Source organism: Mchenga conophoros, linkage group LG22 (genome assembly GCF_057382185.1).
Source record: "Mchenga conophoros isolate Kocher_MC1m ecotype Shallow Benthic linkage group LG22, M_conophoros_male_GT1.1, whole genome shotgun sequence".
In the NCBI taxonomy this organism is placed as follows: domain Eukaryota; kingdom Metazoa; phylum Chordata; class Actinopteri; order Cichliformes; family Cichlidae; genus Mchenga; species Mchenga conophoros.
The window spans coordinates 26,476,974-26,503,942 of NC_140546.1; the positions used below are offsets into that span (position 1 = coordinate 26,476,974).

At 42.0% G+C, this 26,969-nt stretch overlaps 1 protein-coding gene across 9 annotated transcripts in view; it reads right to left on the reverse strand.

Annotated features, from left to right (window-relative positions):
* Positions 1-26,652, reverse strand: part of fhod3a (formin homology 2 domain containing 3a) — a 69,439-nt gene extending 42,787 nt beyond the window's left edge. For 8 of the 9 annotated variants that reach the window (XM_085263007.1, XM_085263002.1, XM_085263005.1 and 5 more), the window contains exons 1-3: positions 26,187-26,651; positions 19,577-19,686; positions 14,334-14,401 (exon numbers count right to left, since the gene is read on the reverse strand). In XM_085263007.1, the coding sequence (XP_085119133.1) occupies positions 14,334-14,401; positions 19,577-19,686; positions 26,187-26,351 (343 nt within the window). In that variant the 5' untranslated portion in view covers positions 26,352-26,651. Of the gene's footprint in view, positions 1-14,333; positions 14,402-19,576; positions 19,687-26,186 lie in introns of all 9 variants that reach the window. The other variant, XM_085262999.1, reaches the window with a different exon arrangement.
* Positions 26,653-26,969: the final 317 nt, after the last annotated feature.

The following is a 26,969-nucleotide window of genomic DNA, read 5'->3' on the forward strand; positions in this document are numbered from 1 at the left end:
GCAAGTTTCAATAATAAATATAAATGTAAAATATAAAAAGTACAAAAAAACAATCGTAAGTACTCAAACAATAGTATGTACAATAGGGCTGCCACAAACGATTATTTTGATAGTCGACTAGTCACCGATTATTTTTACGATTAGTCGACTAATCAGATCATCATCCATTGGACGTAAAACTACAGCTTATTGCACCAGCAGCATCTGCTCTTATATAACTATCATTAGCTTACAGCTTTAAGTGTTTAAGGTCTGTGCTAACTAAAAATAAAGACAAGATGATAGTTTATTAAATTTTAATGAAATTTGCAGATTGTTTCGGTGAAGTTTAATAAACTCCTTGCTATCTAAAATATAACAGGACACTGGAGTATATTCTCCAGCATCTCACACTTCTGATAATCAGTTGTCTGCTTGACGTTTATTCAGCTGTGTAAAAACTATAACTTTAATCTCAGACAAACTGATTTACTCAGGAACAAATAAAATACTAAAAAAAAAGCCAAACAATAACATTTTTAAGTTATCTAAGTGACTCATATATATTTAACCTGAGTAGCGAAAGACGGCGGTTGGTTTGAAAACGATTTGCGGGGAGTCCGGTGTTCTCACGGCGCTAGTGAGCCTAGCCCCCGGCTCGCTAACGAGCTAGTGGGTAACAGATGTCTCCGAAAACGTCGGAGCGCTTTTGAAAATATGTGGTGTCCTGATAAACTGAGCAGATATTTGAGGTTTACACAGCTACATTCTCGCCTGAAAATATGTTAAACGTTTATTTTGTGACCCAGAAAGAATAATAAGAGTAACATTAAAACTAACTAGCTGCCGCCATTGTTGGAAACTGCGCTGGGCCGCGCTATGAATTCTGGGACACAGCTGCTTCTTCTTCTTCTTCGGGGTTTAACGGTAGCTGGCATCCTTGTACATGCAATGCTGCCATCTTCTGTTTCAGTCCGTTATTACACTCTTAAATCCTGCCACTTATTCCTGCGTCTTTTGTGATCTTACAAAGCTTCAAACGACACGTCGACTATTAAATCAGTCGTCGACGATTTTGATAGTCGACGTAATCGCGACTAGTCGACAAATCGTGGCAGCCCTAATGTACAATATATACAGGATAGCAGCATTAATATAATGACAGTATGAATAGCAGCATAATATAATGACTGTGACGGTATGGAATAGGTTCAGTTGTTTTTGTGCTTATTTACTACGGTGATAGCTCTGGGAAAGAAGCTATCCCTGAATCTGTTTGTCCTGGTTTTATGTGACCTGTACCGTCGGCCTGACGGTAATAGTTCAAACAGTTGGTTGCTGGGGTGAGAGTGGTCCTTGATGATATTGCCAGCTCTGCTGAGGTACCGAGAGTTTGCAGTGACCTCCAGGCTGGGCAGAGAGCAGCCAGTGATCTTCTGGGCTGTGTTGATGACCCTCTGCAGTGCTTTCCTGTCCGCAGCTGAGCACCCTGCATACCATGTTGTTATGCCGTACGTTAGGATGCTCTTTATGGTGGCTCTGTAAAATGTCACCAGCAGCCTCTCCTCCAGGTTGTTCCTCCTGAGCACTCTCAGAAAGTGGAGACGCTGCTGGGCCTTTTTAACCACCGCCGTAGTATTTGCAGTCCAGGAGAGGTCATCAGATATCTGCACGCCCAGAAACCTCATGGAGTGTACCCTCTCCACACAGTTCCCATGAATGTAAAGTGGCGCCGGGTCTGCTCTGCCCTTCCTGAAGTCCAAGATAAGTTCTTTAGTTTTCGTGGTGTTCAGTTGGAGGTTGTTAACTGAACACCACTCAGTCAGTCTGCTGACCTCATCTCTGTAGTCCGACTCATCCCCCCTTGAGATGAGTACAACCACTGTGGTGTCATCCGCGAACTTTATGATGGTGTTTGAGAGATGGGTAGGGGAGCAGTCGGATGTGTAGAGCGTAAACAGGAGGGGACTCAAAACACATCCTTGTGGAGACCCGGTGCTGAGCGAAATGGTGCTGGACCGGTGGGGGCCGAGTCTGACAGACTGTGGTCTATTTGTCAGGAAGTCCTTGATCCAGAGGCAGATGGGGGTGGAGAGTCCCAGGTGAGACAGTTTCTGGACCAGGATCTCCGGGATGATATGATTGAATGCTGAGCTGAAGTCCAGAATAACAATAATAATAATAACAATAAAAAAGTTTATACACAAATTGAAGATTTGTTTAATTCATTTAATTCAGTTATTGATATTTCAGGTAACTGAACTCTCAATCTAAGGTAAAAGCCAGTGAAAGATTAGCAATTACATAACTGTAACCCTGCTTTTGTTTACCGCACATTTCTCACCATTTACGTGAATGTATGCATCTGCAGAGTGGCATAAAAGATTAAATACTCCATCTGCTGTAACCTCATGTTTGGACAATAATGCGTGCTTTCAGTCACATGTCAAGTGAAGTGAAAAGGAAAAGTTGGCAGACAGAAAAGGTCAGACTGCTGAGGACAACTCGGTTATTTTGCGACTGTCTATTTTTTGTCTGTTGGTCTTGGCCTGCAGTACAAGCACTGGAGGCTGCTGATGGAACAGATAGAGAACTCATAGGCCCTGGCTATGGGTTTGTGTTTGAGAGGGAATGAAAGGAAAACACATATAAACAGCATGTGCAGTTTAATACAATTCCCATAAATTCGTCCCCAGAGAAACCATTCGTGATCATACAACAGCAAACACAGAACTTTGTAGTAAACGACGTGCTTAAATATCTGTGCCGTAAAAGAGCTACATACTACAACCTTGAACCGTGATGAAGGCTATCAGCTGTGAAAGAAGCTCAAAAGCAGATGTCTTCAGTGAAGGAACTCATGACCACATAAACACATTCGAACAACTAAAAATATGCATGCTCACAAAGGCATTCAGTCCCCACACACTGCACTGCAAGACCACACTGTGCCCTGTGCCCTTCACATGCCCCTGGCACCTCTGAATTAGTCCAAACACTCACACATAAATAGTCCCTCACAACACAAACAGAAATATAGCCAGCGTCTCCTACAGGCGCCCTGTGTTACCAGAGCAGTAGCTAACAGACTGTATATGGATGCAGTCACAGTGATGTTTGTTGGTGAGTGAAGCCCTGAAACCTTGAGCTGAGCAATTTATTGTAATGTTTTGAAACTGGATGAGACAAATAAGGGGTGCATTACCCTGTCTGATTATCCTTTTTGTCTCTAATGGGACAATAATTTACAAAATGAATGTTACATTGTATCCAGCGAGGTCTAGAAATAGCGAAGGAGCTGATAAAGTCATACGTGGGCTAATTTTCCAATAAGATTTTGCTGATTTCTGACCGTAACAGAAAAAAAACAGGTTTAAGGGTCTTCCACACTGGTTCATAAGCTAGGCCCATCTTTAATATACAGTTTGTGAGCATCCTTGTCATAGTGCTTTGTAAGTGTGATGTTTTCTCCTAATTAACCACATATTTTTCATAAATACACTTCTGCTACACCAAACAATCCGGTTTCATCAACTTCTTTACATTTTTTCTTTTACAAAGCATTGCTGTTTAACTGCTGATGAGTTGGTCTGTAATAATGCTTTCATATGAAGTGTAATATGTCTTTTTCTCTGGTGTGCAGTCAGACACAACAGCTGGTTGTGGGAAATACTCTGGTGTCCGGGCCCACATGCAAATGTGCACACGTGAAACAAGTGCCCAGTGTTTTCCCTTGCACTTCCCCCACCCTTTGTCATTGTGACTTACGCATTCTCACGCTCCATGACGACATCGCTGCAAGTGACTGGATTCACTGGGCATGTGCAGTGACAATGCGTGTCATAATTAAGGCAAAGAGCAAAGAAACTAGGTTTTGCAGAGCTGCGTATTCAGTTTTGTTGTTAGTTCACAGTGAGTGCTGATGGTCATATAGTGCCAAGTGACACTGTTCCAAAAAAGCCAACACATGATTCTTTAAAGGAGGTTCAAATGGCTGCAAAACTCTTTTGCTGGCTTTGAAAAATTACTTCTCAACAAATGTTCTTGGAAACAGACGTATATATATATATATATATACACATATATATATATATATATATATATATATATATATATATATATATATATATAATAGACAAAAAGAGCATGGACAGCAGACATCAAAGGAAAAGGGAAAACAGATGCAGAGAGTGTGAGCACGTTAAACACAGAGGGTGAATCCAGCAAAAGTCTAACAGCAGTGAGGATGAGTAAACAGAGAGGATATTGGAGGAAGCGTCCTGCTCGCTGAGTGGATTAGCTGGTTGAAATCTTGCTCTGACTCATCACGCTATTGCTTGTTATTACGCCTCCCTTACGTGTATGTGCATATTGTGTTTCCCTTTGTGTGTCCCTAATAGAGATGCCAATGTGGTGTATAAGCACAATCACATCTTCCTGAAACTATTTCCCCTCTTGTTCTCATGACCCACTGTATGAGTACTAGTGGCTGCTAATGGTGTGTGCCTGTGTGTAATTCTGAGAAGGAAAGAGTTTGTGTACCTGAAGCAGTGTTACAGAATTTCTCTGTGTTGGCTTTATAGAAGTAACTAACATGAACTCAAATCATATTAGAAGCAGTCCAGCCAAATCCAGTCACTCTATTAAAGAAGCCCAGTATAACCAACAGATAACCTCAATATGGTTAGTTACTTACTAACTAGTTACTAACTAGTAACTAAGTTTGCGTGAATAGCTGAGCTTCTCTACACAATACAGTATTTGGTACATAATATTGTAGTTCATAAATGTTAACAGGCAGCTAGTGCTAGCTAATACTCAGAAGTGAGTGCGCTGAAACCTCCATGAATCAGGTGACCTGCTGATGTTGGCTATTTTCACCAACAATGGTCAAAGGACTTTTTCAGCTGTCATTCTTCTAGCTAATGTTAGCTAACCTTAGGTCATCTGCTAAAACAAATAAATTGCTTAATACCCAAGGTAGCAGCTAACTGGCTAAGCTTAGCTTGCGGGAACCTGCTATCAATCAAAGCAATCACTATAGCACCTATTTGCAACCACTGATCAGGGTTGTTGCTTGCAAAGGCAGGGGAATTTGGATTTTACTTAATCTTAGACACTTAGAAATTGTCATTGGCAATTATAAAGTTTTAAAACATAAAAAAGTTGCACAGCAGCCAGAAATTCTCAGCCTTTGTTAACTCCAACGCAGATTCACATTATTGAACAAGAAAGCCACAATATATACTAAATCTAGAAAACAGTGCCATATTGGCTTTACTCTTCTTCACCTGTAAGTCAGCAAACCGTTGAGCTGTGACGTTCAGAGATCCTGGCTCGCTGCTTCAGCTCTGTCTGGCAGGTGCATTTCCTCCTTGCTTTGTTTTTCCCTTGTGTTTCTTTCCCTAAGTGCTTTACCATTTCCCTGGAAATCATCCCTCGCCCCGTCTCTTTCCACACATCCCCTAAACCCATCATCTCTGAAACCCTACGGCTGGATAAGATCCCAAGCCCGCAGATTCTCCTGATTCTGGATGTTTAGCTCGGGGTAATTGTAATGTTTTATTGCATTATGTAATACCTTCAAAATGATTAAAACAGACCAGCCAGAGCTTTTTGCCGGCACACTTGGGTGCATATACGAACAAGCCCAGACATAACACTCACAAGAGCGTACAGCCACACACACATACTCTATGTCAATATATATTTCTTACTTTCTTCCATTAAGCCCACAGAGGTTTTGGAGAGCTAACCCCAAAAAGCAGTATGTTGTGCCACAGCGCAACAGTTGGCCTTCTAATGTTTGTCAGCATGACTGGAGCGTAGGGAAAACCCTGCCACATCCACAGAAAACACAGCGTTATAACACACACCACACCACATCAGCGGATCAATAAGGAGACACACAGCTGGAAAGCAAGACCAGATTACACAGAAAAACCATAAAAGCTATGAATACCTAGCTTCCCTGTATGTTCAGCGGATGGCTTAAAGCTAGAGAGAAGGAATAAGCAAGTAAAACCTAAGAGTTTAAGGACTTTTCATTGCCTCTGCAAAATACATTTAAGACCTTACTGTGAGGGAAACGCACTTTAAAAATGAAAATATACTCTGATGTAAGTTCAAACTTAACAGTGAGGTCAAATGAAACTGCATCCAAATGTTAAATTATAAACTGTAAATGGTCTGGTACTAATATGGCCCATTTCTGTTCAGTTGAGCACCAACAGCGCTTTCTATTGCAAGTCATGTTCACCCAAAACACACACAAACAGATACAGCGCGTTTATGATGGATGTGATATTGCCCAAGGGCACTTCGACACACGAATTAGAGGATAAACCTTTAGACTGACCTGACTGGTAGACAGCGTGCTCTACCACATGAGACACAGCTGTATTCTAATAAAGAGACAACAATACACTGTAGCTGTTGTCAAACAGGCCAAGAGACCTATTGTTAACCCCTCTGGCAACCTCTGGTTGCTAGGGAAATTAGTAATTCCCTGACTAGTTGGCGGACTGGAGGTTGATGGCTGTCACCTGGTCCGAGCAGTCATAAAAACAGTGCTGTTGCAGAGCAGCGACCTGCTATTGCAGCTCTTCAGATTCGGTTTCACCCAGCGACTGCCAGCACCCTCCTGCAACAACCCACCAACCAGTGAGAGAACACACATTTTTCCCTAGCAACCTGTGGTTGTCAGGAGGTCACTGACCGCTCTCTTGGGATGCATGACTGGGACTAGGCTTTAGCAATACATTTTACAGCCAGCAACCTTCAGTAATCATTCGCCAGCTGTTTGGGGAATGTACATTTTCCCTGTAGGCCTGTAGTTGCCAGTGAGACTGGACTGGAGACCCGTCCTCAACCACTTGTCCCTAACCACTTACCAACTGGTTGGCAAATGCGCAGTTTCCCCAAGTGACCTGTACAGTAGTTGCCAAAGGGTTGCTTTAGGGTTGCCTAAGCCACAAGTTGGAAACATCGACAAGATAAAGCCTTGCAATTCTTTCCAGAAACCAACATTAACCACCAAAAATCATAAATGCGAATCTCTTTGTCATTAAACTCGCACCTTCCCTCTCTCTAAAAGGCTAGCTAGCAAGCTCTTTTTCATTATCATCAATTTGAACATTTCCATAAGTGCACCGCAAGCTGGAAAATCTGGCGCCAATGCAACTATAAACATTTAATCCCTTCAAACTGGATTCTCCTTCATTGCCTGCACATGTGCTTTTTCCAGAGGTTCCAATTTTAGCAATAGATGCAACATAATCTACTACTGAAGTGTAAATAAAGTCAAACAGCATTAGTGCAGCAGGAGAAGAGAACGACTACAGAAAAGATAAATGCTGGTGGCTTTTCTACAGCAGCCACTGCTGGAAAGTTTTTCACCACTACACCTCCATCGCTAATGCCTCATCTGCACATCTCTCCATCTCTAACAGCAGTAACTAAAGCATGACTCATGTGGGCTCTCCTCAGGGTCTCAGCTGCTGGTGAGGGTAGAGGGGAAACTATTTGAGTGATTTTTTTTTTTTTTTGATTTTTTTTAAATTTCATTCCTTCCTTCTCTCTGTGAAACACACATTAAAATAAGAGCACAGTGTTCTGTATTTGGAATGCAGAAGTGCTGATTTTAGGTGGTGGTGGTGCAGAAAAAAAAATGGACACATAAACATACATTTTCACAGAAGGTGCTCTGGTTGTGCATAGATGAAGCAGACTGAGCGGCAGGACTAAACTTGTCTAACCCTTTGCACACAGTTCATAAGCATAGCGAAATATCTTTGTTGACTCAGAAGTTAGCAGGAGGATAGTGCACAACTTCTTGAGCCAAAGCCACAGGTGTCTATCAGAACAATGAAGCATGAAGATTATATGGAGCTGAGCTGAGTAAATATAGATTCAGAGGAAAAACAATGCAACCCAGGAAAAGTAAGAAATGTTGAGGTTAAACAACTGCAGCTGAGTCTTTTTGAATAATATAATTCAAGATATGGTGGGAAACATCAACAGGGGACAAATGGACGGTGGATTAAAAAGTAGGGTAGCACAGTTATTAGAGGGCACCATGCCAACAACTTGACTGCTCAGTCACAGATGTCCTGCAGCAATACCCCCTCCCAGCTTACCCATTAGCAAGCATTATCTCCATGCCACACCATGCCATTACCCGCCCTTATCTCCCACAGCAGGGGGACACCAATGAAGTAAATCGTTGTCAGAACCAGCTGTAGTCATTTCTTTTTATATAGCATCTTATAGCCAGAGTGAACAGAGGTCCTGTCAGGAAATCTAGCCTAAGTAGCGACTACTCATTTATCACTCAAGACCACCCTGTTGGCAAGCTTAAAAAGATTGTAATTTCTCTAACTCTCACTGATGCCATGAAATCCTTAAAATATCTGTAGTAAACCCTCGTTTGTTTGTTTTTTTCTTGTTGTTTTTTGCATAGGGCCCTGTTTTATTCAGTAAAGGCAGGATCAAATTATAAAACTGAAACTGAAATGAAGATTCTGATGTGTGAATCCTGCAGTGAGCCGAAGATAAGACAGATACAGACACAATCTTCAAGTTTTCAACGAGTTGCTAGTTTGTTATGTAACAGTAGAACCCGCGAAAATCAAAGCGAGTTAAACTTCCCTCCACCCTAACCTCTGGCCTCCACCTCTTCTTGACAATACGATGGGGGGTGATTAGAGACAGATAATTGGCGCGCAGAAATCCAAGCCAATTTTTTTAAAGGGCTAAATTCCAGAGCTCAGTGCTAAGGGATTGAAAAGGGTCCAAAACACATGCAAGGCCTTTTGTTCTGCACTCCGACTCTTTTGTTTCACCTGCTGTACCACTCATTACAGGGAGCTTTACCTGTCAGAGAACATACCCTCGCTGTTTTTGATCACTTGAATTACTGCATATCCTTTGACTTGAGGAGAGGCTGGGAAATGAGGCCGCATGGGAAACAAAAGCTTTGGGAATCTAAAACCATTTACTTCCTCAAGCTCAGGTCCAGAGCCCTGGGAGTTGGAAGGTTCTGCTCATAGACAGCGTAAAAAGAAGGATGTAGCTTTCAGAGGTGGGGCATCGATAAAGGATAGTATTGTAATATTTTTCTTGGCAATATTGTATCGATACTGGGCACTAAACATCCATTTTTTTTAAAAAATTAAATACATCAAATAAGATAAGATAACCTTTATTAGTCCCACACGTGGGAAATTTGTTTTGTTACAGCAGAAAGTGGACAGTGCAAAGCTATATAGCAAAAATTAGAGAACACTGGAATAGAATAAGAATAAGATACTGTACACAACTGTACAGAATAGAATAAAATAAAATACTATATACAATACAATAATATATACAATAGGATAAAATAGAATTCAAATGCTATATACGACTGAGTAAAAATACAACTTTGTCAGAAAAAGACAATTGCACTTAGTCTCATTGCACATGTGTGGGTTTGTGTGTTTGATCAGCTGCAAATATATTCTGAGAATACTACAAAATGGCTAATCTTCTGCACCAACATCCTAAGATAACATTAGCCGAGCAAACTTACATTAAATCAGCTCAGCTGAAAACCCAACGTCGCACTTAGCTTATTATTGCACATGCACAATCACTTTTGACTGTAAGGCGATTACACAGGGCATCTAAAAGGAGGCAACCTTTCTGCAAACAGTTGCAGTCTGACTTGGACTGACTGCAATCACTCTCAGAGAGATGATCAGAAAAGTCTGCAAATAATTGCTAATTTTTAAATTAGACAGATCGGCAACATGTTGCCATCGGTCTTGATTACTCTTTGTCAATGAGCACAACATGAGGGAACTCGACTCAACTGGCTGCAAGCCGATTGCATTGTGAGTGTATTTAATAGCAGACTGTCTTATGGCAGGAGTTCAGTGACAGTGTTGGCAGGTTTGACCATCTCATTCAGCAAAAAAAACCCCAAAAAACAAAACTAAGGTGCGAGAATGTTATCTTACTGGATAAATCAGAGTTTGAGAACATAGTGAAAGAAAGACGACAAAATGCAATATATGTTATTTGCAATACTTAGCATATCACAAAATGTTAAAAACGGAAGTATACTGTATTGTACAAGTATTGTGATAATATCGTATCGTGGGGTGATTCCCGCCTCTAGTAGCTTCCAGGTTTGGTGAAGCCACCAATGCAAAACTGCCTTGAGTCTGCACTTAGTGGACACTTTCCTGATGGCTTCATGGACTCATCGCTTGATTCATGTTATTCAGAGAACAACATTAAATCCATATTGTGAATTTTGATCATTCTAAGCGTCTGAAAGGAGTATTATCTACGGTATGCTCACTGGCTTGTGACTGACCAGTTCTTAGCCACTCGGAATATTGATTTCACAATCATATCCATCCTTTATTAGTAACATCTGGTTTAAAAACATCAAGATGACCACGGTGAAAACACTCATCCCTAGAAACTGATGAGTTACATGACAGCAACTACGTCCATCTTACTGTCTATGTTTCTGCACGGGAAACGGGAAACCGCCAAAAACTGCAGTTCCTTGAATTGCCACTAGGGGCTAGTTCAAAAAGCGAGTCAATCACCAATAATTCTAATATTAAAATTTCCAACTTTAACAGGAGAAATAAACAGGTTTGCAGCCTGGTACGATTTTTTACAAATAGTGGATTTACAGATTGACTGGCTTTAGTCCATATGTAAAATTCCTGCAGTCAGAAAAATCCATCAGAAGTACAACAAGAGGTAAACTTCACATCATCCTTTCCCTTCCTACCTCTAAACTTTTAATACCCCCAGTTCTCCCTGATCTCCATCAATCAACCCCTTTGCTTCCTTTAACGCTCACATTTAGTGCAAAGAGGCTCCACTGTGCTGCCTCCCTCACGTGTTTCTGTGCTGTCAACACTTTCTAAAGATAACACCTCAACTTCACCCCCACCCCAGAACCGCCGCTCTGTACTCATCAGCCACGATCCACAACAACTCTTCGACTGTGAAAGAGGCAGCTAAAATTAACCCTTAAACAAAGGGTTCTGGGCAGGCCGCGTGATGGACCGATAGAAGGGATGTGAGTGTAGGTGGAAGTCTGCACAAGCAGATATTAAAAGTTAAAAGAACAACTGAAAGAGACAGTGCAGCAGTTGAAAGTATAAATAATGAGGTTCGGGCCACAACTTCTTAACCTGAAGCTGAGGACAGTGAGGACACCCACAATGCATAAAAAATGAACAAAACAGCCTGATTTCCCAGCGGGGTTCAGGCTGGAGACGTTCAGAAGACCTGGATCATTAAAATGCCACAAGGGCCTCTCGAGCGCAGACAGAGTGCCTTCACCAGCAGTCAAAGTCATGGCCTTGCTGACCATGTCAGTGTGTGTTTCTGTTCATGTACCAGGGAAAAATTCATTAACTCACAAACATAATCACACTCTGACTCACACAAACTCCCACCGTAGAGCTGCTTTAATCCCAACCGGAACGCCTGCATGTAATTCAATCTATCTGCAGAAAAGCCAAGAAATGCCCAAGAATGCTGCGTTTCTCTTAGTCATTCAAACTTTTCTAATCCCTGCAATCTTGAAAGAAGATCACTGGATGACTGAAGGAGATGTATCCAACATTTAGCCTCAATACAATGATGTTTAGATCTTTGCTAATTGAACCTAGAAGGTCACGAGACCAGTAAGATTAGGAAAATCTGTAAGAAATGGAGCATTTCATGCATTTTAATCATAATAAACGCACAGCTTTTCAGTCACAAACATTTCATTAATGTGCATCCTTGAATGCAACGTGATTTTTCATTTAGCGGACAGTTTGCTGTCCACCACTCGGAGGATTTGAAGGTTAAGGCCTAGAAAGATTAGAGAACGTTAAACGGGTGGATGAGTGGACAGCTGAAGCGACACTGAGTGATGGGGGGTGGACACCAGATCTTTAAAGTGAATAGACTGCTGTGACACGCTTAAGCTATATGCTTGCATGTCTGTTTAATGCGGCAGAATTACACACTGCCACTTCCAAATATCAAGTCCCGTGCAGATTTAGTCGTTGCCCTGCATCTGTGCCGTGCTAACTGAAATCTGGATTGCGGTCAGCATAGTAAACAAACTCTATCATCGCACGTTGGCACTGGATAAAAATAAGCGATGCCCTTCAAAAGAAAATGTCTCTGCGTTGATGATGGCGATGCAACTTTTTCTAATAAGAAGCTGTTTTTCATTTTATGCGTAAAGGGACAAATAAATATAGCCCGGCGCTGTTTTTTCTCCAAACCATGGGAAGATCCCTCATAACGGCTGGATGTGTGGGTGTGTGTATTACATGGTCATGGGTGTGAGAGAAAGATTTAGCTTACATCAATCCTCAGTGCATTCACTCAGGCCCATCAGAGGATGAAGAAAAACACTGTAGCAGTTTTACATCTGTAAGCAAACAGCAGTTTATATGTTTGCAGCAGATGGCTGCAGATCCGGGTCAGTCCTCATCCCTTTCAGAATGAGCCCGTCTGTTTCCAACAGCCCTCGAGCCTAAAATTTTCTTTAGAGGACAGCAACTATACATCCATCATAATCTACTGAAAGGAAGTGGTTTAAGGGAAAGTGGGAGGATGAAAACTGCCGTTGGCAAAAAGAAAACTTCATCTAATTACAATCTAATCACTATAAAAGGTGATCAAATGCAGCCAAATCTCTAACAGGTCCATTTCAGAATACTTTTTTTAAACTATTTTTAAGACAGCAAAAAAAATGCCCCATATATACAAGAACTATATTTTTTGTACCCTTCCTAAGCACTGCTTAGACTGACCTTTCACCTCATTAACATCTCGGCCGGTCTTGATTCTAGGATCCAGAATTAGCTCTGCTATCACTGGCATGAAGAGTGTTGACCAAGTAGGAAAAAGTCATGGAGGAAATGGGTGAAGAAGGACACACCCCGGGGAGAGAAAGCATGATAGAGTGGGATAATTTTAAAGGAGGGTTTTCCCTAACAAAACGTAACCACAGCGCTAAAGTGTTTCAGTGCAGTGCCTCAGCCAAGTGAAAGGAAAAAACACAATCCCAAGAGTTCTCCACTGCTGTGGACAGAAAAGACACTGATAGGGTACAAACTACTGACTAGGAAATTGCACATTATTCATCTCTATACTCTCTTGCTGCCTTATAAGTTTCTTATAACAGCGGTCCTCAACCCCCGGGCCACAGGCGGGTACCGGTCCGTGAGTTGTTTGGTACTTGAGCTACAGTACCAAGATTTGTAACATTTATAAGGTGATTGTTTAAAAGCCTGAACTCAAGAAGTGTTGATCTGATGAGCAGGAAAACTGAAAAATAGGCCAGAAACAGCCTGTTAGGTGTAACTCCACAATACCTCAGTTAGCAGGTGTGTAGCTACACCCAGATCTATCAATGTCTACAGATGGATGACTAAGCAGAAATTTAACACTGTCAAAAAAGCTGTTTTCTTCTGTTTGAGACCCTAATCACAAGTGATCGTCAGCGGAATTCATGTTCATAAAAAATTAAGCTGAAATCCATTCAATAGCTCTCAAGAGATTCAAATAATGACCTGGTAGCATTAAACAAGTTAGCTCTCAAGATCTAACATAAATTATGTGCACGGTCCTTGTCAGCAACACAGAAGATCCAGGTTTGTAGGCTCATCTTAGCTGCCTCTGCCACAGAGTTGTCCCTGTGCTTACTCTCCTCTCATGCCCCTCCTTTGCGTTTAATCTCATAAACGGCTGTGGCTACAACTGTATCTGCCTCCACCAGTGTGTGAATGCGAGAGTAAATGAATAGTGGAATTGTAAAGCGCTTTGGGTGCCTTGAAAAGCGCTATATAAATCCAATCCATTATTATTAATATTAGAACTTTCTCTTCAGACTTATCACTAAATACTTGAACTTTACTGCTGTTATCTTTTTTCCACCCTCTCACATAAAGTGAAAGTCACACCTCTCTCCCTGTTGTTTTTCTCCCCGTATAGCAAAGATGAGTCAGGAGCATCACACTGTGACGGCTTCACCAGAAACCAGAAGCTTCTCTGCAAAAAGGCTCACACACGGCAATGGTTTTTTTCTCAGTGTGTCAAAAGATGTGGCAAAAACATGAAATTGCCACGTTAAATTTAGAGAAGTTTCACACACACCAGTCAATCCAGCTTCCAAGTGGGCGGTTTCGGGTTTGAAGTGTACCACTTGGAAAACCCTGGGATGGCCATTTAAAGGGGGGTTACAATGTGCTCTTAGGCTCGCTGGTGCATCTGACGGCATGTGCATGTGTGTTTCCAGGGAGAAATGTGTTACAAACATGTGGCACAGTACTCACCAATGCAGGCGTGGACGCGGACTGTCAGCTGGGTCCGTAAAATAACGCTGTGCTTCTTCCCTCTGGACCTGAGAGACATTGGAGGGAGGAAACAAGAGAATTAAATTTGAGTCAAAACTAAATTGTCTAAGTTTTGTCTCTTCTATCATAGCCAAAAACAGCTGACATGATGAGACTGATGCACACAAACGTGGGCGTGCATTACATTTATACCCCCATATTGATACACATCTGATTCTTTTCAGACAGCAGAACGGCAGCAGACATAACAGGCATTTTCACAAGTGCGCACCTCCGCGTGGCATCGTTCCCATGAGCAAACACTCATGGAAACCCTATTTTCAGTGGGAAGGCACACAAATGTCAAGATAAAGTACAATATTATGTTACGCTATCTGTTATACCCTTACGTCCTAATCGCTAGGAACTAATCAGCGACTTCAATCACTAACAAACTGATACCATCCAGCCCACGCAGGGAAAGCATGACTCTGATAGCATTTACCGCTGGAATTATGCATAACATGCTCTTAGGAAAAAACAGTCAAACAAGAGAGCACCTGGCCTCTAATCCTTCTATTACAATGTTATCAGATTTGCTAGGAAATAGAGCAAAATGTTAACACAATCTTTGAGATGCGAACAAACACAAATTCATTTTTCTTTCTTTTCTGGTAGTCTGTTGTGTAAGAATGGCAGTCAAAGCAACTGAACTGTGGGAGGAAAGTTAGGCTAGCATGAAACACATAGTGGTGTGGGCACACAGTTTAACTATATACTGACTTGTCAGTCACAAAGTAGGCCCACTCTAAAGTATTCCCATCATTAATTTTGTTGATTGAGCTTTAACATCAAGTTGCCATAAACAAGACGGTCGAGATGGTGAAGGCAGTTTCCAGAGGTTCTCTGTCAGAAGCTTCCACTTTCTGGACTTCCAGTTTCATTGGGGCATTGAGATAGTCCAGAATAAATGAGGCTCCTTTTTTGGGTCATTAATGGTCTTCTGGGGAAAAAATGTGGCAATAAAAAATCATCATGGAGTTGAAAGAAATGGAGTGACTGCAAAATATTGACTGAAAAGGTGTAGCCTGTAGCTTTAGCTTATTACATCCACCCTTTTTACATTGAAAAATCTAACTGGCAACACTTTTATAACTAGATTTTACCAAACAAAGACCAAATCACCAAAGAGAAACTAATGCTTCATAAACAATCGGTCCTTAATTTTATACCTAGTTAGCTTTATACCTAGTTAGCATATTATTTTCATTTTATGCAGTTGAAACAATAGATACAGTTCCAATTTTTGTTTTTTACTTTTTTTTTGTTTTTTACAGATTTCGATTGAAACAAAACACCTTTGGATAAGTATTAGGGACATCACAGTACCGTGGGCCACTTTGGGGCTGCTGCTACACACAGGCAGCAAAAGCAGAAACTTCAAGATTCTTGACCACAGTCACCTTCAGACACCACAACCAGCTGCGTCTTGTACGCACAGGTAAATAAGTGAATAAGCTACACTTGTAACGTCTGAGGTCTTTTTGCAACCACACACAATACACAAATTGGACATAAACAGCTTCAGGATCTGGAAAACGCAAAGCAACGCAAAGTGTGTTGAACCTGCCTTCTTCTTCATGGCCACCAGTGGGCAATACTCATGGTGGGACTTTCTTATTTCCCAATGAGTTCATGGGCTCAGTCACTCATTTATGTCTTTTATGTAAATCTCGGCCATAATACGTTTCAGAAATATCATCCAGGGTGCAGTCATTGGCTAATTATTTGTGATTAATGAGACGTTAGCCAATGAGCTAATGTTTCAAAACAGCAACTCGCCCCCTGTTGGATGTTAGAAGAATGTAGATTTAAGGCACTTCTATATTGCCTTTTCAGACTCATGGAAGCTACAGTTAGAACAGAAGCAAAAGTTATGGGCCTAACTGTACATCCTTCTTTTATACACAGTGGATGCCTGTGATTGACACAAGTATGATATGTTGAAGTCAGGCGTAAAGGGTTCAAAGGGAGATTCCTTTGCATCACAAGCTACAGCCATCTACAGTGACTTCCAGTGGAAGCAGAGCAATTATTGTCACCCGAGGGCTTTGTTTACTGTAAGCTGTGGAGAGCACTGTCCTGCCATAGCTGCAATCACAACACTGTGTTTGATGTGTGGAAGCATAAATTCAGCTAACACCAATGTGCTCTTTAGAAACCTGCAGATATTTTTAGTGATAGAGAAGTTTCCGCTTTCTGGATCAGTTATTTAGTAAAAACTACAGGGAAAAAAACCCTTTTCTCATTATTCTATAAAAGATATTGTATGTGTGTGACCAGCAGACTTTATGGTTATTTATAAATTAAAACTGTTATTGTGGGATTATAGAGGTTGTGGCTGATAACTATTTTAAATGGATCCATCTAGTCAATCCTGATATCCACTGCTTAAAGTTTTTATTTCCCAGATGCTGTTAAAGGGAACCATTGTGTTATCATTATGCTTACAGCTCTTGAATTCTACTGCAGGAGTTTTCTGTGATTCATAATTGCACTTTTTTATCCCATGCTGGGCCTTAATGCAAGTAATGTTCAACGTCGGATCAAATGCAACTTAGCCAAGTTTATTCTGATTGGCTGCCCCTCACAAACAGAAGGTTTGAACAAGAAGTGGGCAGGGCTTCTTGCCTAAGATGACCATATTAGGGGTATCAACCCTCATTGACATCATACAGCTGTCTGAAGATTGACCTTTTTGCTCACAGATATCATTTGCATGTACTGACCTCATTATTTGAAACTCATTCAGCAATGTAACAGTATATACTTAGTATGACAGAAAAATACGTTAACGCATCACTGAGCCTATTAAAGCACATGTTAAAGGTACGTTCTGACATTGGTTGGGATTAATTTAGTCTTTTATAACACTATATAGACAGCTTTCATTGTGGAGAATGAATTTAGAAAGAATTCATCCTCACCCTTTGTGACATTTTGCCAAGACGAGGTCAAACCCAAACCAAAAACGCATGATTCATTTCTTACTGTCAGCTCATTATGACCTCGGTTAAAGCCACAGTTTGATAGAATGACTGACAGAACTGTCCAATCCAACCAGTTCCTCAACACAAACGAGCCTTTCTTCGCCTATCTGTCATCTGTCATATGGCTTACCGAGCGCACAAGAAAGATACACACATTTGAAAACAAATAGATAGATATGCACATGGAAACAACCACTTATAATAAACACAGAGACTAACAAGGCTCTGGGGTCTGCCATCACTTATCAGGCAGCCGCCCCCAGTCCTAAACAGACTGACATACCTACACAAACGTACATTGTCACACACATGTGCTGCTGCTTAACAGCTGCCTTCTCCGTGTGGCGGTCAGAGCTCTTTGTGTATAAACGGCTTTGAGCCAATGTTTGCCCGTTTGTGTTACAGCTAATTAGCTAAAGTTACAAGGACTGATCAGCTAAGCAACTGTTTATACTCGTTTTTTTAGATGAGTCTTGGGCAATCAGATCACAAATGAACAGCGCTAAAGGCAAGTATAAAGACGAGACCACCAAGACACATTGCAATTGTTCAAACCACTTCCCGAGGTGGTCTGGGGAGCTTTTGACCACATATCCTGTGTGCTAAAGTGTCCTGATCAATCCCCAACTCTGGCATAACGGGAAATTTATTCGTGGTGGTCCTGTTTGGTCTGGTTCTGCACCTTCTTGGGTGCCACAAATGACTTTGTCCTAACAAAATAACCAGGAGGAAGAGCTAGGACAAACGTATCAGTTCTTGAAATACTTTGTTTTCTTTGCTAGCCCTTTCTTAAACCAATTTAGAGCTTATCTGGCAACAGATTGACGTAATAACTCCCACATAATCACTTCTGTTAGTGAGAGAGTAGGGAAATCTGACCACAACAGACACTTGAAAGCCCCCAACGGTTACCAGTGAGCCAGCGAACGTGGAGTAATCATGCTACAATAATGGTATAGCATTGACAGCATTCCTAACTTTAATTTGTTCTATTACCTAATTTCAGGATTTTCCAATTTAACTAGCTCTATTAATTGATATTAACAAAATATAGTCAACGTTTACGTTTTTTTGAGTTACTTTTGCCTTCATATCAACTCAAAGCAGTTTGGCCGTTCTACTCAAAGTCACTTAAATCTTCTTCATCCCCATTCTAAAGCTCAGTTTTCATTTCAGCAGGTCACGTTGACCATCTCTACTTGTCTAAATGGGCTGACTAATGAGAAGTTGAACAGCGTGTGTAGCTGGAAGCCACAAAGACAGGATTGCATAATAATGTTGGACTCAAATTCAGGTTTTGGTTGTAACTTGAATCCTATACAAATGTATCCGACGTTGAACCTTAGTTGCTGGTGCTAATATGCTAGCCTCAGGCCCTGAGGTTTTCTCACAGTTTTTAATTGCAGACACTGGCCACCTATCAGAGAAGAAAACTGTTTCCATTTGCAATATAAAAATTAGCACACTTACATGACCTAAAACAATACCATTCAGAGGAATAGGCGGAGAGATGCTAGAGTGCCAGGAAAATTACATGTTATGGGATTTACAACAGATCCAGGGTAGGGTTGCTGTAGCCTAAGTGACACGCTAACACAGTTTAAGGAATAAAAAGAAAATCAGGTTCACCAGGGACTGAAGTAACATTCACTATAATGGAAATCATATGCTTGTCAACACTAATGAGCCACATACGAGTTTATGAGTTTTGAACAATAGCCAAAGCACATAATCTAAGGTGATTAACATATTAAATATTCAATTTTCTGCGTGTAATCCTAATCCTGATTTACTGAGATGTCAATACAGCCAGGAGGTTTGATAGAGGTTTCAAAGCCCTTTTACAAAGTCATCACACCGTCGTCTCTACATTCAAGCTGTAAACTGTGAAATACTGTCACAAAGAAGACGAGAATATTAATCATACAATGGGAGAATAGCTGTTGCTGTGGAAGGGAGGGCACACGTGTCCTGCTTTCCAGAGTGCTTCATACTTTCCATGAACTTGCGCTTCCAAGAAATCCATATCCAACAGCTTGTGATTCTCCCCATTTTATAAGAATGAAGAAACTCAGAAAATATGTGTACGTGTATGAGGGGGGAGAGGGCGCGGGGGTCTCGCTGCTTTAGATATTTTCGAGTGGTGAAGAGAGAGAGACTGTTTGGTATAAAGGGTACATGAGTCACTCTCACCCTGTGTCGTCCTGCTGAAAGCCCTCCAGCTCGTCCCTTTGCTCAGCCAGCGAGGACTCCAGATCCAGATAGGTTCCATTGTGGGACAGCTGAAGTGCACAGTCATCAAGCTACGGGATGGCAGAAACAAAATATACAAAGTTAAAGTAATAAAGGAAATACAACAAACGTGTCACTCTGCACACAGGGATGACCCATTGGGCTTCCTTTGTCTAGCGTCCCTTTACTATGTATATCCATGATTCACACCCCCTTTAAAAAAATAAAACAAGAAAGAACAACACTTTGAGCCTGTAAAATAAAGCCAGTTTATGGGGCAGGGGTTTGAACACAAGTGCACACAGTGGTCTGTGAAGGGGTGAGAAGCATTTGCAGGGTGCCTCTGCTTTCTGCATTAAAAAGCTGTTAAGGGAGTTAACTCGTAATAAAGGCCGCAGAACATGAAACCAAAACCAGAGTGGAACACAGCGACGGAACGGCACATTTTATTGCATTAAATACTAGCTGTGAAAAATATAACTCTCAGCTCGGCTCTATATGTTCGTTGAGCGAGCACAGCCTTGCACATGTCCAAGTTTTCGCGCTGGCGATTGATGACTTTCTGAGTTTTTTCACTTCTCATCCACCTCGCCTTCATGCATTTGCATGATCTAAGGTAACACTGCAGAGGGGCCTTTGTCAGAACTGACCCCCTGTGCTGTGTAAGAAGAAACCCAGCTGAGTTTGCGACCAGGTGCACAGTAATATATCAACCCGCCACTGGCACCAATGTTTATGAGTACGGTCACGGGTCGATAGCAGGTGGGAGCATCCGTCCCAGAGACAACTCTTAAAAAGCAACTTACGTCATTAGCTCGCAACAATCGGCTCTGTTTTTGCAACTGCTTCCTGAAGCTGCTGAAGTACGAATAAGTGAATGAGATCAGAGTCGCGCATTGGTATGTAGCAGCTCGGTGGCATCAGTGGGTTTAACTTAGATTGGCCTCTGGTGTGCTGCCAAATCCACACCCACCCACCCGGACAATCCATTCAGGCTGTGTGACGACAATTTCTGACCACCGATCACAAGACCTGCTGCTGCTTTCTGTCCATTCCTCCCTTTCAATCCTAAACAGAGAGACGGACTGTCGCATGGACTCACAGCATAAATATAACCTTGCTATATTTACTCTCCTCTGAGGCAGCATGAACACTGGAGCTCAAGAGTGGGTGTGTCTATGGGGGCAGGCAGCACTGCCTGAGCTGAAGTATTGGAAAGGGGAACCTAAGAAGCAGCAGGTTAGCATTATTTAGGTAATCCCAGAAACATGACAGTTGATAAGGACACAATGAATCATCTGTGTCAAACCTTCTAAGGCTGAAGGATGACATCAGTGTGGAAGTGCCAAACGCTGCAGTTCCTCTAATGGCCATTCAAGGCTGCCTCCCAAAGCAAGTACACTCATGTGATAAAATATTTATAATAGTATTCTACGGATAGTTTCCCCCTTCATGACAATTCTGCATTTTTTGGGGTTTTTTTTCTCATCTATCTGGATATTTGAGTTAGGGGCGTGGCCACATTGATTGACAAGTGTGCCAGAGCCTGCCTGGCCTCATCCAGCACTCCAAGGCACTGGGTTGGAGTTCTTCACTGCGTGCAGGCTGTTGGTCCCTCTTGGAGGATTTTCAAACAGAATACGTAACTTATATTAAGGCTTGTTGTGCGATGTACAAAGAAACAGTTTGCCCACTCTACCCTCTCATCCACCCTTTCATCCGGTGGTGGAAAACAGTGCTAATGCTAACAAAATCCAAAACCAGGGACTGATATCATGGTGGCTATGTCCCTGTTTTATACTGTCCATGACAGAAGCACATACTGTTTCTTCAAAGTTTAAAAAAAAGTTAACTCTAGCACAGGCACCATGCTAACAATAGGTTGGCATGGTAACGTGCTACTTAGCAAACAATGCATTACTTTGACAGAGTTTAACCACTGTGTGGAAATGTTTAATACCAACGCTGGTGTTGGTATTGGGTCGATACTTTGCTTCTATCCTTCTATTCTAGCCCACTGAACTGTGTTAAAAAAATGTAAAGGTAATTTTTTTGGAAATGAAAAAAAATATAAATAAACTTTTAGACAGGTACATTTAGATTCCAGGTATGAAAAAAATCAAAAAACACATAACTAGCTGAAAGGTATGTTTTTTTTCGATTGAATAATTATTATGAACAGTAAAAAATCAGTGATTTATTGTGCTCCCCTAAATATACTCCCTGTATAGGTTTAAAGTATCAATGTTGGTATTTATTTATTCACTTGGTTTTGGATCGATACCAACATTTGCAATATTGCACAGGAAAGATGGTGAAAAATCAGAATATCATCCAAAAATGGGTGTCATGTTTGCATGCCCTATGTTATTTCCATCCATCCTGAGGCTGTTAAGACATTTCACTGAAAAGCACAGATGTCGTCCTCACAGTGGAAAAAGTCAGGGGATCAGAAACCTCACAGGGATACATTGTCTTTGAAGCAAACACACCAGACCACACTGTGATCCCTCAAAACCTGTGAGGCTGCCACCGTGGCTCAAAATGTTAACCAGCTGAAAAGGAAATGCAAACACTTTAAAGGTAATCTCTGCGCTCCATAAATAGTTTCCCCAGCTGTTAAAGTCAAGCGCGATGCTACTGTCCTTCACACTTTTCATGCACGTGAGATTTGGTAAATCTCAAACCGAAAGAGAGGGGGTGGAGACAGTGGGCAGGTGAGGGTGGGGTTAATCACCCTTTGTCCCAGTGGCCTGGTTTTTCATGGAGGGACTAAAACAAAACAACAAAACATTTCTTGTGTCTAATCTGCTGCCATTATCAGCATTTATTTTCTTTTCAGCAACATCCCAGGCACGCTGTCTGACCCACGCTGCCCTCCTTTACCTCCACACAAGCACACTAACACTGCTTCAGCAGCGAGGAGTAAGCTTGGTCGTCCAAATGATGTCTCTTTTTTCTAAAACACGTAGTAATAACACAACACATCACGCTGCATGAGGCCGAGAGCAGCGGTGGCTCCAAAGAGGAACCGCAGGCTCTTCACAAGTCAAGTCTCTGGGGACTTGCTAGAGCAACACTTATTGGCTTGTATATACTTCGCGCTCGTTTTAATCAAATTCTCCCTCAAGAGCAAAGCAGGAGAAAATAGGGGAGAGTAGAGGGAGTGGGGGGGAGGAGGTGTAATTACTTCCATGTTAAAACAACACCGGGTCTGGTGGTGGTGATCGCATTTAACAACACTCTTACATAACTTACAAGACAACTTTCTTTAAAAAAAACTTTTTTCTTGCATCAAAATCAAAGCCTCAGAGGCTCTTTGAAGAGCGAGGGGGAGGGCGTGTTCAGCGTCGGCCATTAAACCTCCAATGCTGCTTTACTGGGAACCTTTTGGTAGTGGAATAAAAGTCGAGCTGTGAAGTCTGAGCTTGTTTGTGGCAGAAGCTGTAGCTGGTCGACTGATAGCGACCTGAATATCTGATATATTATTTTTATAATTTTTTTTGTCTCATTGCCTAAATTAAGTTGGGAATGTCTACAATCTAGCCTTTAGACTGCCTTTATCATCCACTTTAAGTTGACTTCCTTTAAAGCAGGAAGAGGTCAGTGATGATCTCTGCTGCCAGAATCCAAACTTCTGTTTAGCAGCTGGGACAAAGTGACACATCCCCGTGCACACCAAACCAGCAATACACTAATTTAGCTTTGGCAAGAGGTTCTAACCTTGTGTGTCTGTGTTTGTGTGTTTGAGAGTACGAACTGCTGCACGGCCATAGAGGTGGAGGAAGAGATGGAGGAAGAGGTCAGGAAAACCGCGGCACCCAAAGTGAGGAGAACAAAGTGTCGCAGGGATCCAGGCCCCGGCCGCAGGAATTCTGGGACAAGTGACCTATACTTTACATGCAGCCCAGCCAGCCGTGCACAGAGCTCTACCATCATCACAGCATAATAACACAGCAGGCTTTTTTTTCTTCCCCTTAGAGGAGAGCACAGGAGGTTAAAACAAAAATCAGGGAAAGGCTGTTTAAACAAAGACTAACTGAGAAAGCAAAGAGAACTGTCAGAAACAACTGAGCGCTTTTGACATTTTCCAATTATATAATAACACTCGAGCATTATAAGCACCAAGTTTTAGATCTGGACGGTCTGACGGGCAAATTTGCAACCACTCAAATTCATCCCTATAATCTAAGTGCAATATCCATTTGCCATTGCGCACAGCCTTCCTGGTGATGCGAGCGAAATTGCAAACACAAATGCAGGCTGTGCCATCTGTCCGACTATAGGTTGTAATCATAAGCTTTGCTGTGCTGTGGGCCATTTTTCATTTGTTTCGCGGTTTTTAAAGATGGGGGCAGCTAAAGATCGTCTGGTTCGGAAAACCGCTTCTGCTGCTTTGCTCTCAGGTCTGTGTGCCAGCAGTTAAAACTCCCCATTTTTTCCAGACTGTGCCAGTTTTTGTTTTTTTGTTTTCAACTCTGTTTAATCTACACTTTCAGCTTTAACTGTGTAGCAGCCACATAAATCATAAAAAACAAGGTCACATCTGCTGCACTTGTGCAGCCTCTGTGGGTGTGTTTGTGTGTCTGAGTCAACCTTGTCTGTAAGGAATGCGTTGCTTTTTCCTTCTTTTTTTGGTGGGGGGTTGCTTAAACACTGAAATTGACTGAAAATGGTATCTCTTCTTCTCCATCACACCCACCGTGTCCCATCGCATGTAGGTGAATGAGGCACCTCGGGATAAATCTGGCTGAACTAATGCCTCTGTGCAGCCACCTGTCACTGCCGCATGCAAAGCAGAGAGCAAAAAATACAGTGGGAAGCTTTATTCAGTGTATTTGGGACTTCAGGGAGGTGGGGTGTCCGTTTGTGCGTAGACTTCTCAGCAGAGAAGTTCCATTTTAGAGATTTCCTCAAGCTGGTGGAGATCCAAAGCCTTCCTCTGTGGCACTTTAGTGTCAGAGTGCCCACATTTACGAGTCATCAGGGGCATTTAGAGAAGTTGGTGTGAGGCAGGATGCCATAATAGGACCTGTGATGGAATGTAATTTACTTAGGTACTTTGCTGAAACACACTTTTTCTCAGGTTTTGCAGTTGAAACTGAAGACCCCACCAGTGAGAAGCAGGTATAGCTACTTCAATTCAGCCTTGAGGTGTTTGATGTTGTAAAGTAAAGACCCTACAATGATAAAGTGAAAACCATGACAATTAAATTACCCCCTATTAGCAAGGCTTTGAGCAACAGTGGAAAGGAAAAACTCCCTTTTAACAGGAAGAAACCAATGGCAGAGCCCGGCTCAGAGAGGGGTGTGACCGGTTGGAGGTGATGGAAGGAAAACAGGACAAAACACGCTGTGGAAGAGAGTCAGAGTGATAACAACTAATGATTTTATGCAAATTGTGTATAAACACAAAGTGAATGAAAAAAGGGGTGTGACTAAGAAACAGAGTGCATCATGGGAAGCTCCGAGCAGCTTATATCTATGGCAGCGTAACTAAGGGAGGATTCAGGGTCATCTGATCCAGCCCTATCTATATGCTTTATCAAAAAGGAAGTTTTAAGCCTAATGAAATGAGGGAGAGCCTTCCCTCCCATTCTACTTTTATTTTCTAGGAACCACGAGTGAGCCCGCAGTCTGAAAAAACAGAACTTAAAAAAGCATATTCACTGAAAATTGCAAATGAGCTAAAGGTGCTGCTCAGTATACGCAGGAAAAAGAGAAGCGTAAAGACTAAATGTGCCCAGAGAGGTTGACTGGGATGGGAGACACAGGTGGTGAGGGCAGACATGATGGAAATGAGGGAAAGAAACAAAGACCAGAAATTTAAAAAACAAACATAATGCAGAAAACAAACTTTCAAAGATAACCGAAAATAACTGATAGTTTCTAAACAAAAAGGACCACGACAGTTTTAATGTACTTGTATCTACTCAGCAGTATATTATTGATCAGTAAATAATGGGACAGACACTTACATGTAATCAGTGAATCATTATGATGTCATAATGTGATATATATGATTCTGAAAAGGCCTATTCTGCATAAGTTAACTTTGGATGTAATTTAACTATTAAGCATAATTGTGATTCCAAATAACTAAATTGTGCCAAATTTTCTCCTTTAAAAAAACCCCACTGTATTCATTTGTAATCAAACACAATGTTTTCCCCTCCTCTTGTTTTTGGTACCCTATGCCACCCCAATTTTTAAAATTCCGGAAACGCCCCTGTTAATCAATGTGAAGTGAAGTCCCCTTCTTCAGGAAGCTCCGCGCTTCAAGGCGAACACTTTATTTCAAACCCAGCGAGTTGTGCTTCCATGTGTTCTTTAAATAGCCTCTGGTGGATGGTGGCTCTGGAAGTTTACTTACAAGAGGCTTGAGCATAAAACCAGCATGCGTAAACTGAATGGAGTACGCATGTTCATCTATAAGTGTGTTTGAGTCAAAACATTAAAATAAATAACTAAATAAATAGCTCCTCAGTGACATTGTTAGTTGTCTCTAAGTCCAGAGTCATCTCCTAGCTTTGTGTGCAGCATGACTTGTTTACTACCCTGTTAATCCTACCTTGTGCGGAGCTTTGAGGAGCCGGTGGACTCCTGCGAGCTGGTTGATGAGGGGGATATCCTCTCTGAAGGAGTACAGGGGGGGTCTGGTCGGCTCTGGAAAGTTGGTGCTGTTGAAAGGATCGGTATCATCTAAAAACTGAACCCTGCAGACGAACGTGGCCATGGTGCATCCATGCAAGTGGTTCCTCTGTGAGGGCAGCCCGGCTTAATCAGAAGCGGAGCAGCTTTCTCTCCTGGTAACGACAACAAACCGCGGTCTCCAAGCAGCGCAGCAGCCTGTCCTCCCGCAGGACGGAGTGGATGGCACAGAGCGGTCCTCGCTTTGGTTCTGCTCCCTGAGCCTCCTCCTGCTGCCGCTGTGTTATTCTCGGAGAGGCAGGTGTCTGCAGGCGGACTTCAGCTCGGTGCCGGAGAGTGAAGGATCAGCGCAGCTTGGGACAGCCGGTCTGCTGTCTGAGTCCCAGTAAATCCACCCCCACCCCTCCGGTGTCTATTTTCCCCTCAGCCTCATCTCACCCTCCTCCCCCTCCTCAGATCACTGTCTCCGACTTAGCTGTGGCTTTCTATCTGAAGAGGAACGACACTAATCCTGTGGTACGTTTATGTAGACCAATGCAAATATTGAAATATTAATGCATGACCCAGAAGACCTTAGAAACATTACAGACGAAGCAAACCACCGGCTGAATACAGAGAAGTACATATATAAATACATATAAGAATGAATGTAATTTCCTCCTTAATGAGAGTTTACTTTACTTTATTTCAATACTGTGACACC